General features: G+C 40.5%; 1 protein-coding gene across 3 annotated transcripts in view; it reads right to left on the bottom strand.

The window, feature by feature from the left end:
• PPFIBP2 (PPFIA binding protein 2) overlaps window positions 1-17,802 on the bottom strand; it is a 190,957-nt gene that overhangs the window by 36,443 nt on the left and 136,712 nt on the right. For 2 of the 3 annotated variants that reach the window (XM_060262105.1, XM_060262103.1), the window contains 9 exons: window positions 11,016-11,122; window positions 10,866-10,930; window positions 10,547-10,615; window positions 7,703-7,763; window positions 6,166-6,207; window positions 5,181-5,325; window positions 3,113-3,145; window positions 2,262-2,400; window positions 1,302-1,430 (listed from right to left, as the gene is read on the bottom strand). In XM_060262105.1, the coding sequence (XP_060118088.1) occupies window positions 1,302-1,430; window positions 2,262-2,400; window positions 3,113-3,145; window positions 5,181-5,325; window positions 6,166-6,207; window positions 7,703-7,763; window positions 10,547-10,615; window positions 10,866-10,930; window positions 11,016-11,122 (790 nt within the window). The remainder of the gene's footprint in view (window positions 1-1,301; window positions 1,431-2,261; window positions 2,401-3,112; window positions 3,146-5,180; window positions 5,326-6,165; window positions 6,208-7,702; window positions 7,764-10,546; window positions 10,616-10,865; window positions 10,931-11,015; window positions 11,123-17,802) is intronic. The other variant, XM_060262104.1, reaches the window with a different exon arrangement.

Here is a 17,802-nt window from a genome sequence, read left to right as displayed (position 1 = left end):
CATTGTCACCTGTCAGGGCATAGAAATACACTGGTTCTCTTGCCTCTCATCCGCACAAAGCTTGCAGCGTTTGTTTGCTCTCTAGAAACTGCTTTCATTTGTATGATATTATTAAATGTTAATAGTTATCATTGATTTATTTAGAAAAAAGTTCTGGCACCTCTTCAGGGAACTCGGCAGAGGCAGTTTGTAGAATAAAATACAATAAAAGCATAAAATATTAAAAGTTAAAATCCACAAATTTAGAAACCCAGCCAGAGCATAAAAGCAGGGAGCATCATGCGGCTTATAACTGTTTTCAGATTAAAAGCACTCTATAAAATAAAAGGATCAACGCCTTAATTAAAAGCCTGGGTAGATAGCAACATGGGACTAGTTGAGCTTCAAGGGGAAAGGCATTTCATAAAGATGCCTTATCTCTGGTTGTCACCCGCCTCACCTCTGAAAATGGAGGCACTGAGAGTAGGGCTTGTGAGGCTGATCTTAAACGGCAGGTTGGATACTATGGGATGTGGTGGAACCCAAGTCATTTAGGGCATTAAAGATAAGAACTAGCATTTTGAATTGTGCCTGGTAACAAATGGTCAGGTGGGGTGATCTTTCAGCACCAAGGTGATATGATCCCTGTATCCTGCCCTGAACAACAGCCTCTCTGCTGCATTTTGGACTAGCTAAAATTTCTGCTTCACTTTCAAAGGCAGCCCCACACAGAGCACATTAAAGCCATCTAACCTGGATGTTAGTGGACCATGGATCACTGTGGCCAGATCATGAATGAGATGGGATATTAAAAATGGGGCGGACAGAAAGGGCAGTGTGCATGTCCTAAAGTTACCCAGAAAATTCCTCAGTTCTGATCTTCTCTTCCAATTTAGCTTGGCCAAGAAGCAGAATGCAAGGTGAGGAAACATAGTTGGAGGCAAGAGCTACACAAGTTCAGCTCTTAATGGTTTTCACTAAGTAAACAGACTGCTGTCAGGGATACTGTGTGGAGGGAAGAGGAGTCAAAACCTGCCCCTGCCCTGGATGGCGCTGCCACCTAGTATCCCTATAACAGACAGCCTGCATCTGACTGTGGGCTACTTGCTTATAACAAAAAGCGATTTTAAAGCTCTGAACCAAATGCTCTGCACCCCCCCCCCCATGCTGATAAGAATTTTACCATTCTTTAATGGAAGTAGGAGGAAATGTTCGTTAGGAAACCTCTCTACAGTGTTACAAGATAAGTAATGAACTTCACTGGACAACAGTCAACAGATACTCCATTATGAAATATTTAATAGTAAGCAGTCAGCATTTACTTCTTCTGTCCCTTGGTTTCCTTTGATCGAGACAATCTAGGTCCAGCTGTTGCACGGAGGCCGCCTCTCCGAAACTCAACGAAGCCCAAATCATCTCCTGGGAAATTGCCAGACTGTGTCCTGCGTATTCTTTTGAGAGATATTAAAATATTTAAAATAATGCTGCCAGGCTTTAAAATACAAGCAATATCATTTCTAACACAAGATCTCAGTCTCCATATGCATGCTGTGAATAGATCCTTCATCTCACAAGTGACTTGCAAGATAAATATTTATGTCACCCCATCAGTTGGGGACTACCTTTACCTTTATGCACTCTGCTAGTGTTCAGAAGCAGGTCTAACGAAGCTTCTCTAGCCAAAGTAAAATCAGTCCCTCCAGTTATTTTTCAGCCTGATTGACATGTTAATGGGTGGGTGAGTTTTTTCCTGTAGTAACAGAACCCACCAAGAGACTAACAATTTTTCACATGGTCTAATAGCATTTTAAAGAAAAAAACTTTGGTCAGGAGCTAGTCAGGAATGCCAGACAGTACAGCTCTTTCATTTTTTTTGCAGGTGTTTAATTTGGTTATCTTGCAGGTTTTTGTGATTTGTTACACTCTTCAGTATGAGTTAGATATAACTGTACTAATTATGGCTATAAGCCACTGATGAAGGCTTTGTGCTGTAACGTGTTTGGCATTCTGTTGTACTTTACTTGGCCTTGAAGGAAAGATAATTTACAGTACAATCCTAAGTAGAATTACATCCTTTTAAATCCACTGAAAATCAATGGGCTTAGAAGGGTGAAACTCTGCTAAGGATGGCACTGATAGTCAAAGATCTGATTCAATCCTGAGGACAGCTACTTTTAAAGAAAATTAAAGACGTCTAGTCAAGAATCTCCAATTTGCTTGCTAACTGCTCTCTTAGAAGTGATGCTCATTAGAAGACAGATAGAAAATATATGAACACATACTTTCCCCAAATTTTCTTTATTCCTTTTGGACTTTTTTTATTTTCTGGAGATAATGGAGACTGTGCACTAGATTCTGTTCCAGATGACAAGGGTGAAAGATCATCTGAAGTCATTGTACCATCCATATTCTCAGAATCTCCTGTAATTTAAAAATGTGACTGAGATTATGTATGAAACTAAAGTACCAAACCCATGCAAAAGGTGCCACTTTGCAGAAAGTAAGCCCTGATTAGCCTAAAGTATCTGAGATTTAATCAAATGAAGGTATGCTGCAGAATTTTCTTGAATTCAAGATCCATGCATTTTCTCAAATTTATACACTGAGTTGCCTCACAAATTCATATACTGGGTTTCCATTAACAGTTATGGAAAGTCTCATTGTAATGTATCCAAAACATGCCACACAGGGAAAGCCAGGTGGAGGAAAATGAGATATCCCAGGCTGTAATCATATTGCAAAATGGTCAGGTTGTTCTTGAAGAACTAAAAGGTAAATGTTGGAATATAATAAACAATGAGATTAGAGATGGATTTTTAATTTTGTTCAACATCACACACTTGCAATTCCATTCTAAACAGGTCTACTCATAATCCCACTCAGGCCTATTAGGTCTGAGAAAATTCTAACTTAGGTCTGAGAAAATTCTTTTAGGATTGCATTGTAAATTATTTGGATCCAGTATTCCCTACAGATTTAGAGAGCAAAATCTGGTCTGCCTAAATTTCACTGTACTACAGGCAAAGTTACCTTTGATTTGAGGGTCAAAAGTTAAATTTGGGCAACATACACACACACAAACCCCAAATTTCTAGTTAGTGTAGATGCTTTGCACTGATTGGGTATACAGTACCTAATACTGGTGCACTGACACTCCTGATGCGATCTTCAGTCATTCCAAGAAGCAGAAAGCCACATGAAGAAGCAAAGGTGATGGGAATTAAGTAAAACAAAGTTATAGAAAGGCAAAGAACGAACAGCCAAAAGAAGGAAATAAAAAATTGACAGGAAGCAAAGTACCAAAGTAGGTGAAAGTGAGAACTCGGGGGTCAGGGTGTTAACTAGAGATCAGAACCATTCTAGTTGAAATGGTACATTTCAAAAGGACTGTCTATGCCTTAAATTGCCCCCAAATAATTCAATTTTTGTTCAACATACCCAAAGCATACACCTACCCTAGTCAGAAAACCAGACTAAAACAAAGATTCTTCTGTTTCTCAGAAGAATGCAAGCAGCCATCCCAGAGAAAAGCAGTTGTTCTTCAAGTGCCTGGTCAGCTCTCACAGCATAAGCAGCCATTTTATTTATAATGAGAGGTCAGAGAACCCCTCTTTTCTCAGAAAAGTCCATGGCATTTGGAAAATATTATACCTTATTTTTAGAGGTTTATGTCTTCAAACTGGCCTCTCAGAGCTTAATTCCAAGAGATGTGCTTTAGATGAAGAGTCCCTCTACAGACCCTTCCTGGGCATGGTGGTCACTAGATTATACTGACAGCAAGTTCCTACTAGTTGAAGTGGGTCAATTGTCTAAGGGGAAATTTCACATACAGAATTCTGTATATCTAAAATTTTGACACATGCCTGCAAATGCCTGGTTTTGGCTGTTTGCAGGCACACTATCAGAGGACTTTGACTCTGACAATCAGAAGAGAAGAAGAAGACCGTAGATTTATACTCCACCCTTCTCTCTGAATCAGAGACTCAGAGCAGCTTACAATCTCCTAGATCTTCTCCCCACACAACAGACACCCTGCAAGGTGGGTGGGGCTGAGAGGGCTCTCACAGCAGCTGTCCTTTCAAAGACAACTCCTGCTATAGCTATGGCTAACTCAAGGTCATTCCAGCAGGTGCAAGTGGAGGAGTGGGAAATCAAACCCAGTTCTCCCAGATAAAGTCCACACACTTAACCACTACACCAAACTGGCTCTCAAGGGAAGGCCTGTTATCCAATCATGTGGGCCTCCAATTCAGAACAAGACTGTAGCACGGGGAGAGTCATCATCCCACTTCTCCAACCCAAAATGGGCACGGGGTGCTATTTGTTCTGTTGGAAGGCTACATGGTGGGCTGCACAGCATCCCAATGAGGCTAACGTTAACCTCAGGGTCTGTTCTGGATTAGTAAAATAGAACACAGAAGGAAGATGAACTATCCTCTTTCCCACCCACCATACCCGTCTGGATCCAAATCAGGGGTCCAAGGCCATCTGGTAGTCAAAGTCATGTTGTGGGAAGCCAACTGCCACACATTATATTAATTTATTTATTTAGAAATGTTTCTACATTTATACTGCCTCTCCAGGAATGTACCTGAAGTGGATAGCATAGCATAAAAACAGAGAGTGAAAACAGGCCACAGACAGCATCAAGTAAGTTTTCAGACAAAAAACAGTATTAAAAGATCAACCCCCTAATTAAAAGCCTGGGTGGCCTGGCTTCTGAAAGAAGTAAAGTAGGTGCCAGACAAGGCTCAAGGGTAAGGGCATTCCACAAGCTAGGTGCCACTGCTGAAAAAGCCCTACCTCTGGCTGCCACCTCAACTCACTGAAGGAAGGGGTACAGAGAGCAGAGTTTTGCAAACCAGATCATAACTGGTGGGCTGGACTACAAGGGAGGAGGTGGTCCTTCAAGTAATGTGTACTTCAGGCCAAAACCTCCATATTTGCAGAATTCTATGCACTATAGTAGTAATGATTCACTGTACATATGGAGAATCAGCTGCCATGTCTGAAGAATTAAGAAAATCATCTTCCTGCCTTCTCGTTTCCACTGACATAGCTACCAAGTAAGATTCCCTTTTTGTTTCTCCATGGGCACATCATAGCATATACTATCAAAATAACTGCAGGCTAACTTTCATACAATGACAAGGCATGTTATTTACATACAATGACTTCATTATTCTCCCTGAAATACATACTCAGGCTCTGTATGCAGTTGTCCTCATTGCCATTCATGCGGCATGCCTCTGGGGAAGCAGGTGTACTGTCACCATTGTGTGCAGGGTGATGCAGCTTCCCTGGCAAAGTCTGGTACTTGCTGCTTTTCACATGTGATTTGCTTTCCTTTAAACAACAACAATCACGGATCTTAAATCTACATTTAAAGTCTGCTGCATTAATTTCAAATAAAACTCTTTTCCCTTTATGAACTTGATACTCTGTGGTGTTGCTGAGCTTTCATGATAAGCTCCCCATCCTTTCCCCTTCACTTTACATATTAAGATTCCCAAGGAGATGAACAACTTTTCAAATTCAATCAGGCTTTTTGGTTTGTTTGGGGAACTGGGAAGAGGATGAGGAGGAAGCACTTAAGCCCAAGGTGCTCCCCAGGCTTATCAAGAAACCATGCACCAGAGTTTGTGATTATATCTGAATCACACATATATTCACATCTGCTTGAATCTACTTTTTGAGTCATTAATGAGATTTTGAATGAAACAAGAATCTATTGTATTTGGAATTATACATATGGCTAGGTTTGCACTTGCTTCAGTTACTTGCAACTGTGTATACCAGTGCACCTGCTCTCTACTTGTCTCACACTGTGGTCAGTGTACTTGGGGGAGAGAGAGGAAATGAATGGTTCTGCCATTTTAACTAGTGGGTAGACGATATGATATTTAGCTAAACACAAGAACACTAAATATCAAACTTGTCCTTCTCTGCTAATCTAGGGAAGCTAAAAAGTATTAAGATTATATCTTTCATATCCCATTGCCTTTTATTGTTAAGTATCTTACAAAAAAGCTGAAAATGAAACAACTAATTTGTTCAACACAATGCTTTATCAGTTTTCAAAAAGAGAGGCATTCCAGGGAAACATGGCATAAAAATAACCACACTTATTTAATAATAATGATTTCAGTATGTCAATGTTAAAATAGAGTTAAACAGTTAATATACCTCTTGTTCTACATCATGTTCTACTGCCTTCTCATCTACATGCTATGCAGTTGCAGGAAGAGTAATTTCAAAAGGGGAGGGAAAGAAAATAACAAACAAATGTTAGTACGAACAATAAGTGATATTTTAGTCATATTTCTAGTGAACTTCTGTGAGGACACTAGGAGGTTTATTTTCTCCTTAATATACAGCATCATGCCTACACTAATTATTGATGTGTATATCACATCTTCTACAAATACAGGCTAAATCCAGCCTCTACTGAAGTTAATGTAATTTGTTCCTTCTGCTGGCGCCAAACAAATGCACCGTAATTCAGGGATATAAATCAGATGTTTAACGATTCACTGAAATAATTATAAAACCACAAGACTGAAACTGAACACCACCAAGTTTATCACGTTAGCCAACAGGTTCATACTCCAGGCATGTTCAGACAGCAGATTCACTGTACTTCTGCAGACTGTTAGTACAAACAATGTTATCTACCTGACATGAGTGTGCAGAGTATAATGTGCTTAAGATATGATAGACTCAGCCTCACCCTCATCCCAACTATGAGAGTTAAAAAACATGTGCTTTTTGGCCTATTTATATTAGACTGCTTGTATGCGCCATTTTGATGTTAGGTCCAACAAGTAGAGATGTTGGGTTACTGATGTCTTCCCAACATAACATATGCCCTCATTTCCAAATGGAATCAGACAGGCTACATTATTCAACAAACTATGTTTTTACCTATTGAAAATAGTGTAACAACACTGGGGCTATAGAGAGTTACAACAGGAGAATAGTATTCACAGTTTTTACCTTCAAGGAAACTCTTTCCACATTGAGATCAACGCCAAATGGGGCATTATCTCATTTAAGAGATCATTATCTTTCCTCTCCCAATTCAAGTATAACTGAGTTGTTGGCACAGAACTCTAAGAATGCTGGGAAGGATAACATCCTAGGGTGCAGTTAGTTAATGTGCCACACTGGCAAGGTCTACTGAACATAAATGACATAAAATGACTCTATGCAGTTTGCTACTGAGCTGTAACCAGTTTTTTAATCAGATAGAAACATACTTTAAATACCCCATAAGAGAATATAGAAAAGGGAGAAAATAAACTGAAACAAAATTATATTAGTACTTCATTAATTTGCCATACACAACATCAACAGTACCTCAAAACATATTGCAAGTATAAAAAGAAAAGGTAAGAGAAACATGCTAGAGAAACAGTGTAAGAAATTCTGGTTTTAGGCATGCAGTCTTTGGGTATCATTATACTGATCTACAACCTTTCCAACCAAGTTTGCAAGAAATGTAACATTTGGGACACACAAATGTTCATAAAGTTTCTGTTAGAAGATATAAGGTCTGAATACATGTTATCTGATTAACTTCTGATGAGAAGTCCAGCTTGTGTAGGCTATTCCTAGATCTCAAAGCATGGGAATATACCAGCCTTCTATTTGCTGGGCATAGTATATGCAGAAATGTACAACACATATTTATTATGCATAAGCTAAGACGTTTCAAGCCAACCTTTTCCAGAGATTCACTTTGCAAGTCTTCTAGACTACTTGATATTTTTTTCTGAAAGACCCTTGAAAAGATGAGATGATGAATAATGTAAAACACATGCGAAGGCTGAAGTCATAAAAATTATATTTAAACAGAGGCAGTGTGATATAAATCTTGACCAGTGTAGTCTCCAGTTCTCTACCCAGCAGACTTAATCCAAGTGGCTCTGAATAAATTTTCAGCACCCATGAGAGAAAAAAACCAGTAACTTTTATTTATTTCCAGGGATAGGGGGACAAGGTAGTTCAGAAACAATGACAGAAACTATTTACAGATGTTAACACAATCTTGCTAAGCTCATTCATTCATAAGGTTACAGAGGACAATTTAGGAGTAGAGAGCAGTTAGCAGTCAAATTTGGATCCTTAAGGTGATACTGGCTTTTCCTTAACAACAGGACTCTCACAGTGTAAATATGTCTTCTTTTCAGAAAACATAAATCTATATGTCTAAAAGTGACATGTGGCCTTCATCTGTGGATATCTATATCTATGGACTGGGGCAATACTGATACTAAAATGATTTTTCTGCAAATGTGGGGGACCCCTTAGGTTTGCAGAAAACCTGAAATCTTTAAAATAATACACTGGGGGGTTAAATCCCACCCCCCGTAGATAAAAATGCATTTTCTGTGCACATACAGACACCACAACTACCTACCTCCTTCTTGGTGGTGGTGACAATGGCCAGGATTTACTGCAGGCCTGGTAATGGCAGCGGCAAGCTGCTCCAGACCTGGTCATAAACAAAAATACAAAACTGTATGGCCCAAAGATCACTTATATCACAATAAATTGTATTCCAACATATTTCACAAAACACAATCAAAAGTGCAGAAGGATGAATGGAGCCCAGCTCCAGCAAGAATATCTCAGTTCAATTAGTCCCATTCTGACAGAAGATAAAATAATGTGACCATAAAGTTCAAGCCCTTACAAGGAGGGAAAAGGCTCAAAAGAGCACCAGTGAAGTGAAAGTCTGTTCAAAGGGGGAGGTGGGGCAACAGCAGCAACTCTTCACCTTGCTGTTGCCCACCTCCCGCTTTGAACGGACTTTTACTTCACTGGTACTCTTTTGAGCCTTTTCCCTCCTTGTAAGGGCTTGGAATTTATAGTCACAATATTTTATCGTCTGTCAGAACGGGACTAATTGAACTGAGATATTCTTGCCGGAGCTGGGCTCCATTCATCCTTCTACACTTTTGATTGTGTTTTGTGAGATATGTTTGAATACAATTTATTGTGATATAAGCGATTTTTGGGCCACACAGTTTTGTATTTTTGTTTATGACTTATTACTGTGTTTTGCTTTGGCGTGCTCCAGACCTGGTGGCAGCAGTGCTGATGTGGGAGAGAGGAAGTCAGACCCAGAGGCTGCAAGCCATGCCAGGCGCAGCAGTGGCACTGATGAGGAGGGCTGCCACAGTGGGCATGGCAGCAGCAGCAGTGGATGTGGGGAAAAGAGGAAGCTGCAACGGGCCTGGTAGCAGAGGCTATGATGGGGGAGCAGTGACTGGGGAAGGAAGAGCTGTGGCATGCTGAAGCTGGGAGCTGCACTTGGGCTGCTGGTGTTCTTGGCCACTGGGGGGAGCCTTGGTGGCCCTTGGAATGACAGCAGGCCTGGCAGCAGAGGCTGGGAAATGTGCAGGGTTGTGGCAATGGGTGGGAAGGAACCCACAGCAGCCCCAGACTCAGCAGCAGTGAAAGGGGGGTGGGGAGAAGCTGCAGCAGTCCAAATCCAGGAGCCATGCTAAGGCCATTGGAGTTGTTACTGATGAGAGGGGCAGAGCTGCAGTGGCCCCCAAGGATGGCAGCAACGATGGGGGGAGGGAGTAATCGGATACTGGATTTATATCCCGCCCTATACTCTGAATCTCAGAGCAGTCACAATCTCCTTTACCTCCCCCCACCCCTACAACAGACACCCTGTGAGGTAGGTGGGGCTAAGAGAGCTCTTACAGCAGCTGCCCTTTCAAGGACAACTCCTACGAAAGCTATGGCTGATCCAAGGCCATTCCAGCAGGTGCAAGTGGAGAAGTGGAGAATCAAGCCCGGTTCTCCCAGATAAGAATCCGTGCACTTAACCACTACACCAAACTGGCTCTAAGTCAGGTATCATAGGTCCGCACTTGTCTTTTACTGAGCCTTCGAGTCTCTTCCTCAAGCTAGCCTGCTTTATCACAGAAGATCGGTTAAGAGATGTCCAAAGGCTCCTGAGACAGGTTCTCTTTCAATGAACACTCTGGAAACACAGACCCTTTGTCTACACAATCACTGGTTTAGCCTGCTTACATATAAGACAAACTCTAGGATCCCTCCAGTCTCTCTTTCTCTGAAGGTTCAGACCCTATCTAATCTGAGCTGAAAGTGTCAACAGCTTTTCTCTTGCTCCTTAACCTACCTGGCTTCCAGGGATCCTAACTGGCTGCTAGTTGCTCTGCTCATACACCAAACAGGACCAAAAGGAATTGATGCTTTTCAGAAAAGGGCAAAACCTTTGCCTATCCATCACAACAACATTTCTCACATTTTTTGGGATTATCAAGTTAAAAATGAAAATTGACATTTCCCCAAAAAACCGTCACATAACCTGGAATATTAAGGCCTCTTTTGTATATGACACTTTCCAGTAACCTAATATCATCATGTTTAACAGAATTTCTATGTTCATTGGCCCATCAGTGTGAATCACTAGCAAAACAGTAATCAGTATCTTGTGCTGAGGTGTCAGATGGGAGTGATTCATATAGTCAGTGTTGGCTAACTGAAATAACATTACTCAAGAGTGTTCATGGAATTCTCTCACCTATTTCTGGGTTCCAAGCTTTCCCCATTTGTAGAAAGTAGGTTATCTGAAGGAACTGGAGAGCTTTCTCTGGTGAGCACAAAAACATTTTAAAGGACATTTTTAAAAGAAACATTTTATCTTATATATTTTAGAAACATACATATCTTATATATTTCACCCTATCTGACCACATTCTGTGGAGGAAAGGAGAATGATGTAAGCCACCTGGGTCTCCACTGAGGAGAATGGCAGGGTACAAATCGAGTAAATAAATAAGCAGGTTTCAAAAGGAAGCATCACTGTAATTTGCAAACAGAAGCGCACAACATGTTCTTGCCTGATTTCCAGTAGTTTTTGAGGTGGAGGCAGCAACATAGGTTGGGTCAGTTCCCCTTGAGGTACCTATGTAAAAGCATGCAAGTGTAGGTTTAATTATGGAGAAAAAAGAATCTTTGTTACAAATGTACAGAAGGAACAACCAACCTACCTCAGACTTATATAGTTGTATGGGGGTCTTACTCATGGGATTCCACTTTCTTAAAGCTGCCTCAAGATCATCTTCGCTGCAACCAGCCAAAGCTCTTTCAGATGTACCTGGCAGAACAGAAAGTTAGAACAATATACAAATAAAGGATTTTCTTTTTTAAAAGAGAAACAGTTGCATTAAGATCACTCCATTCAAAGAAGCTGCTGCCAGTACTTGAAGTGGGGTAGGCTGATATTCCATCAATTTCAGCTGGACCTAAAACCATTCCACTTATTTTTTAAAATGGACAAAAACCATCCTAGCATGGAACAGGGTAATTTGGCTATTGTTTGCCCTTGAAATTTTAAGATCACTTAAAGAGCACCTGCCACTTTAAAATCTGAGGAAGAATCTGCCAGGCTCACTTCTGCCTTTCACTTTGTCTCTCACTCCCTACACCTGAGTCAAACATACAACCTGGCTAACTTGAGAGCACATAACCCAGTCCAGGGATCATGTAGGCTCAATAAAGTTTTAACTTTATTTTGGGAAAATAAAGGAGTAGGGTTGCCAGTCCATACACCCTGCCTGTTCTTCCCATCACAGGAGAAAAGAAAAAAAAAATTTTTAGGATGAAAGTATGACTTCATTTCCAGGGAAAAGCCAGAAGTGATGTCACAACTCTGTAGGAATCGCCTGAAACTATGGTTTCTGGAGATTCCTAGAAAGCCAGGATAACACCTTCTGATTTTCCTCAGCAGCAACATCACAGTCTCACCAATAGCCACCTCTCTATTATGTCTTAACCTGGAATCAAAACATCTGGATTGCATTTTAATGAGATACGCTATTTCAAACGTAGCATTTTGCAACAAGCTGAATGTACATGACTTATTATGAAAGGAGCTATGTCCAACCATATATCTAAAAATGAACAAAACCAACACTACTACTTGGAATATAGGAGTTGTTCTTGGGAAGGGGTGTCCCGAATACTTATACATTGTCTTTTTTTTGTACTAGAGTTAATTATACTTAAAACATTACAGTTTTAAGGGTTTCTGTAAAAGGCCTTCTAGATGATATTGCACAGAAAAGCATGTGTAAAGTATTTTTTAAACCTGAAAAATGGATCAGCTGGAACTGCCAAACATTCTGCAAGGTACTAGAGTCAGATTCAACTTCTGTTGATTTTGGTTTCAAATCAGAAACTAGATTAGAAAACTGGGTGTGCTTTGCAAAGACTAATCATGAAAAGTTTAATTCTTTTTCTTATGCAAGATTCCTTACATCCAACTCATTTCATTTTATTTCACCAAAATACAAGTTATTGCTTATCCTCTTTTCTAATATTTGATTAGTCATTTTGCATTTATACTATAATCCTAGGAGTATCATCTGTGTCTTAATTAAAACAAAGACCCCAAAACATTTTCAAAACTTGTGAAATTAATATTTAAGGTATTATGACAGTCAAGTGAACAGTTACTTTAATTTGCCTGTGTTTGTATGCCAAGAAAGAACCCTAAAATATGGACAAGCTAAGTGTAAGGAAAAGCTATTAAAGCTTCTTTTTCTAAAAAAAGCCTGGCGCTTGGAGGAGAAGCTGACGTGGCTGTCTCTATGTGATGTTCTACTGTTCCACCTCAGACCCACAAATCAATCAGGAAATAATATATGAAAATAAAACAACAGTGGAAGATTTAATGCAGATTAAGGTTATCCAACTGATGATTAAAGCTTGCAGCCTAAAATCTATCTTCAGTAACAGTAATTAAATAAAATATTTTGTATTTATTAATCAGTTAAATGTATGAGCATGGTACAAAAAAACTGACTATGTTTGTTGTGCTGCAGTTAATTGTATTTTATTATTCAAGATGAATGCAAGCCATAGATTAGGAAATTTTGTATTTTGGTACATACAACATTTTGAGAAGGGGAAGATCGATTACTGTTTCTGTAGTGTTAATTTTTATCTCCTGGTAGCATGAAGACTAGTGTGTTAAACTTAAGAGCTCTGATCAAGACTAAAAGAGGCGCAGAAAAGATTATTTTTCACATTGTGCTTATAAAAGATGTAATTTTACACACAGTCAAAAGCTCTGTAGCTAATTAGGGTTTCTGTGGAAATCTATGCCACTGGAAAATATAACTGTGTGGAATATAGTATTGCCCAGCACCATCAGGTTCAGATCTTGTGCTCCGAGAAATACAGAACTGGTCACAGAACAAGCAAATTACATCCAGCTTTTTGATTTTTTAAAAAATAATCTGGAAAAAGACCAGTAATTTAACTAGAATGTGCCCTTTCAACTAGACTTGTTTAGACAAAATGGTTTTTTTTAAAAAAAGGTTAGCACATTGGCAACACCCTATTTTTTTAAGTAAAATCTGTAACGTAACAGGTGGGAACGTAAGAAAAATTTCACAGGTGAAGGCATAGCAATGAGCTTCAGAAGCCAGTTTTACTTAAGCCCAACCCCATGATTATGTAAATAGTAAAACAGCTGATTCCCATTGGCTTTGGGAGTGGAGTGTCAAAATGGGCTCAGAGAAATGTATGCCAGAGGGCACACACATGCTGTGCCCAATTCCATCTTTACACAGTAGACTTAAGAAAAGCAGAGTTAAGTGTAATTTCTATCATCAACTGGCTGTGAGCTCATGGCTCCACATTCCTCTCTGTTGCCTATGTTCAGAGGCACATTTAGGGAAAAAATTAGCTTCAAATTTATGGTGCTAGGTCTGAACAAGTGCTGACTGTCTTGAGGCATGGTGATTACATCAATGAAAAGCCCACTCAGTGTAAGGCTTGAAAATAAAACTGCCAGGACTGCAATATGGTATGGTGACATGTGGAATATTGAGCACATTTCTGATTACCCTACTGCAAAGAGCTGGAAAAGCTACAATCACCACCGGGTTGGAACGCCTTCCTTAGGAGGAAAGGTTAAAGAGTTTAGGCCTTTTCAGGTTAGAAAAAAAGCTGGATTGATGAGGATACACAGCAGAAGTTACTGTATAAAATTATGCATGGTGCATCAAAGGCTGATAGATAGCAATGCTTTTCTGCCTTTCCCAAAATACCAGAAGTCAGGGACACACAAATAATTTGATGGGTAATAGATTCGGACAAAATAAAGTACTCTTTACACAACATGTAATGATGTGGGACTTTGCTTCCTTGGGATACACTGATGAGCACTAGTTAATTGACTAAAAACAGACAAGACAAATTACTGTAGGGTAAAGTCCATCAGTGGTTATTAGCCACTTTCAGAAGACGCCTACCTTTGACTTCCAGTTGCCAAGGGGCAGCAGGGAGGGTTTGGCCTTGGTGCTCCTGTTTATAGACATTCTGGGGCATCTATCTGGCCACTGTATAAAACAAGATGGTGGACTAGACTGACTATTCCTATGATCCAGCAGGGCTCCTCTTAAGTGCCCTCCAGCTCTTAGAATGACATAGCCTGCAGGGCTGAGGAATGATATCTTCCTTGAGGTAGTTCCTGTCTTATGAAATATCCTGTTCAAGGCAGACATATCATTTGGGTATTTAGCAAGCATGTGAAGAATTGTTTCAGATGGGTTTTTGTGTCACCTTCCTGGTTAATGATTTTGTTTTAACACTCTGTTTAGGTTATGTTGTTTTCATAGCATTACAATAAAGTACCAGGATATTGTTTGAACCATTTTGGATCCTTTGTAAAGGAAACTGGGATTAAAAATGACATTTTTCTTTTGCAGCAGCTGCTTTTTAATATATGTTCAGTTATCTTTTTAGCTGAGTTACTCTAAAGGCTGACAGGATGTATAATATTTTATATGGTTGTCTGGTCAGGCAAGGAAATATTCATTCTTTATGGCAGAAATGTATATAACCTAATAAGGATAAAAGGCATTGTATATTGCTGAACTTTAGTAGGTGGTAAACTGAATGTCACTAAGTGCCTCCCTGAGTCGCTTGGAAACAGGGAACAGATATAGCACTACTGGCCTATTGTCCTGAGAGAGAAAGGTCATCTTGTGCCCAGCTGTGTGTTTATTTACTTATTTATTAGTTAGATTTTTATCCTGCCCTTCCCTGCCCACAGGGCTCAGGGCAGCTCACAACAAAAACATAGATAATACAATAAAAGCCTTTCACAGTTCTAAAAATTTGTTTTGCGTTAGATACACCACGATGGGCATAAACCTAGGAGCATGCTCTTGTAAGTCTATAAAAGTGTCCAAGATTAAACAGAGCAGTGGGCAATCACCCCCAGTAGGGGGGTGGAGTACCTTCAGCTGGGAGGTGGAGAAGAGGCCAGAATAAACAAGACACCTATCGCCTCAACCAAAGGCCCAGCAGAACATCTACATTTTACAGGTCCTGTGGAACTGAAGCAGATCCCATGGGGCATTGATTTCACTCTGAAGAGTGTTTCACCAGGCTGGAGCCAGATCCGCAAAGGCTCTGGTCACGGCTAAATGGATGTCCTTCAGGCTGGGGACCACCAAGAGCTGTTGTTCAGATAAGCATAATGCTCTTTGAGAGACATAGCAGGAGAGATGGTCCTGTAAATATGTAGGTCCCAGACCGCTCAGAGTTTTGAAGGTTAATACCATTATCTTGAATTGGATTCAGTACTCCACTGCAAGCCAATGCAGCTGGCAGAACACTGTTTGGATATGAGCTCTAGGACATGAAGACATGTGCTGACATAAAAGACATGTGCTGCTGCATTTTGAACTGTTGGACTTTCCAAGTCCACCTTAAGGGCAGCCAGGCACAGAGCAAGTTATAGTAATCCAGCGTGGAGGTGACTATTGCATGACTAGGTTGCTGGAAGAGAGATAGGGAACCAGTTGCCTGACAAGCTGAAGATGGTAAAAGATTATTCTGGCAAGAGCTGTGACCTGGGCTTCCACAGAGAGCGAGGCATCCAAGATCATGCCCAGACTCCTCATCATCAGTGTCAATTATGCCCTGCCAAGGGTTGGGAGCTAGATCCCTAAATGTATCCCTCTGAGGCATAGGACCTCTGTCTTTGATGGGTTCAATTTCAGGAGGCTTTGCTGCAACCAGCCAGCCATGGCTTCTAATGCCCTGGCTGAGGGTGACATCTGGTTGGCCATCCATCAACAGATATAGCTGGGTGTCATAAGAATACTGGTCGTAACAACCCAGCCCAAACCTCTGGACCAGCTGAGCAAGGGCATGCATGTAAATGCTAATTAACATAGCAGAGAGGATCGCCCCCTGTGGGATGCCACACACCAAAGTATAGGGTGCCAAAACCCTCTCCCCAGTTGCCACCCCCTGCCTCCATCCATGGAGAAAGGAGGCAAGCCACTACAAAGCAGCCCCTCATATCCCCACCTCAGCAAGGCAGTGGACCATAAGGTCATAATCGTCCGTGTCAAACACTGCTGATAGTGTTCTTAAGAAAGAAAACTGTATGTGCTCAGGAAAGTCACTCAGGAGGTACTGATTCACATGGCATAGGTTTGTTTTTAAAGAAAGAGGTGAATTAGGGTTTACTGTAATGGGCAAGTACTCCCGAAGCTTGTCACAGAAGTTTGCAAGCAGGGCATAACTCCTGCCTAGTGCATAAAAGGATGCACATCTCAGCAATGAAAACAAGAGTCCAGTGCTATAGCATCAAACTGACTGCAGAAAACTGTAAACTGACTGCAGAAAAATAAATTGTCAGTACCCAGACATACAGATGTTTATTGAAACAAGTCTGCTTTCACATGTAGCTGAACTATGCCAGTTAACCATCAGCAGGGACTGATTTTGGAATGTATGAACATAACCTTCTGTTGTTGAAGAATTGGGTTCAGATGGTACATTTCTGCAACACATTTTTCTAAACTTAAGAGAGTTTCCTTACATAGAGAAATGGGGGGAAACTGGCCAAAAATACAATGCAAATTTAAGAACATTCAGATATAAATTGTACACATGCAGCCAGAACATCCTTGTTTCCAGTTGCTTGTGTTAGACTTATTTCAGATTTGTGATACAGCAAAGAATCTCTCTCTTGCTTGGTAAAAATTTTTTAAAAAATTTTGGGGGATGAAGAACCAAGCATTTTTAATTAATCAATGGAAGGCTTTAATTAATTAACTGGCTTTACTACACAGGTCTATAGCCTCAACCAGCTCTACAAAGTCAAGAAAAAGCGAAGAAACAGTCCCATTCTCATCTTCTCTCTTGATAAAGTGGACCCCATCCCCACCCCCAATTCTTGCATCCTGAATTGGCAGGCTAGTCTCATTCAGACCCTAGAGACTGAAGCATTCCCAAGGGCAAATAAAAGCATTAAAAACATTTAGACACTGTGTCCCCATTTCATTACACATCGTCTTATGGAGATGAATGCATTGGAATCAACTTCCATGTCCTTGGACTGAGAACCAAAATCTTATTTTTTTTTCACTTTAAAAAAAATCATGTAACTCTGAGTAATCAAGACTACAGCTCAGACACAACAGAAAAACTCCTGGAAGGAGTTCTTTGTCCTTGTTAACAAAATTAACATAGTACAAGGCGCTACATGAGGAAGAGGAACTGGGTGAAATCGTTTCCTTGCCCCTTATTTCCAGGTGCAAGATACTGGCAGAAAAATGAGGTGGCAGTGATTTTGTCCAGTTCCCCCTCCTCACTGCAGCCACTGCATCCAGGTTGCATGTCGTTCATGAAGATCCTTGCTGAACATCTCTTCACCCCACTTGTAAAGGCCCCTGAAAACCAACTGAAGACAGTTGCTATATTCAGCTGACCCCAAGCTGAGGATAAAATTCTGGATGTTTCTCT

This window comes from Heteronotia binoei, chromosome 21 (genome assembly GCF_032191835.1).
Source record: "Heteronotia binoei isolate CCM8104 ecotype False Entrance Well chromosome 21, APGP_CSIRO_Hbin_v1, whole genome shotgun sequence".
Taxonomy (NCBI): domain Eukaryota; kingdom Metazoa; phylum Chordata; class Lepidosauria; order Squamata; family Gekkonidae; genus Heteronotia; species Heteronotia binoei.
The sequence above is the reverse complement of the archived record's forward strand: the minus strand, read 5'-3'. Positions and strand labels throughout refer to the sequence as shown.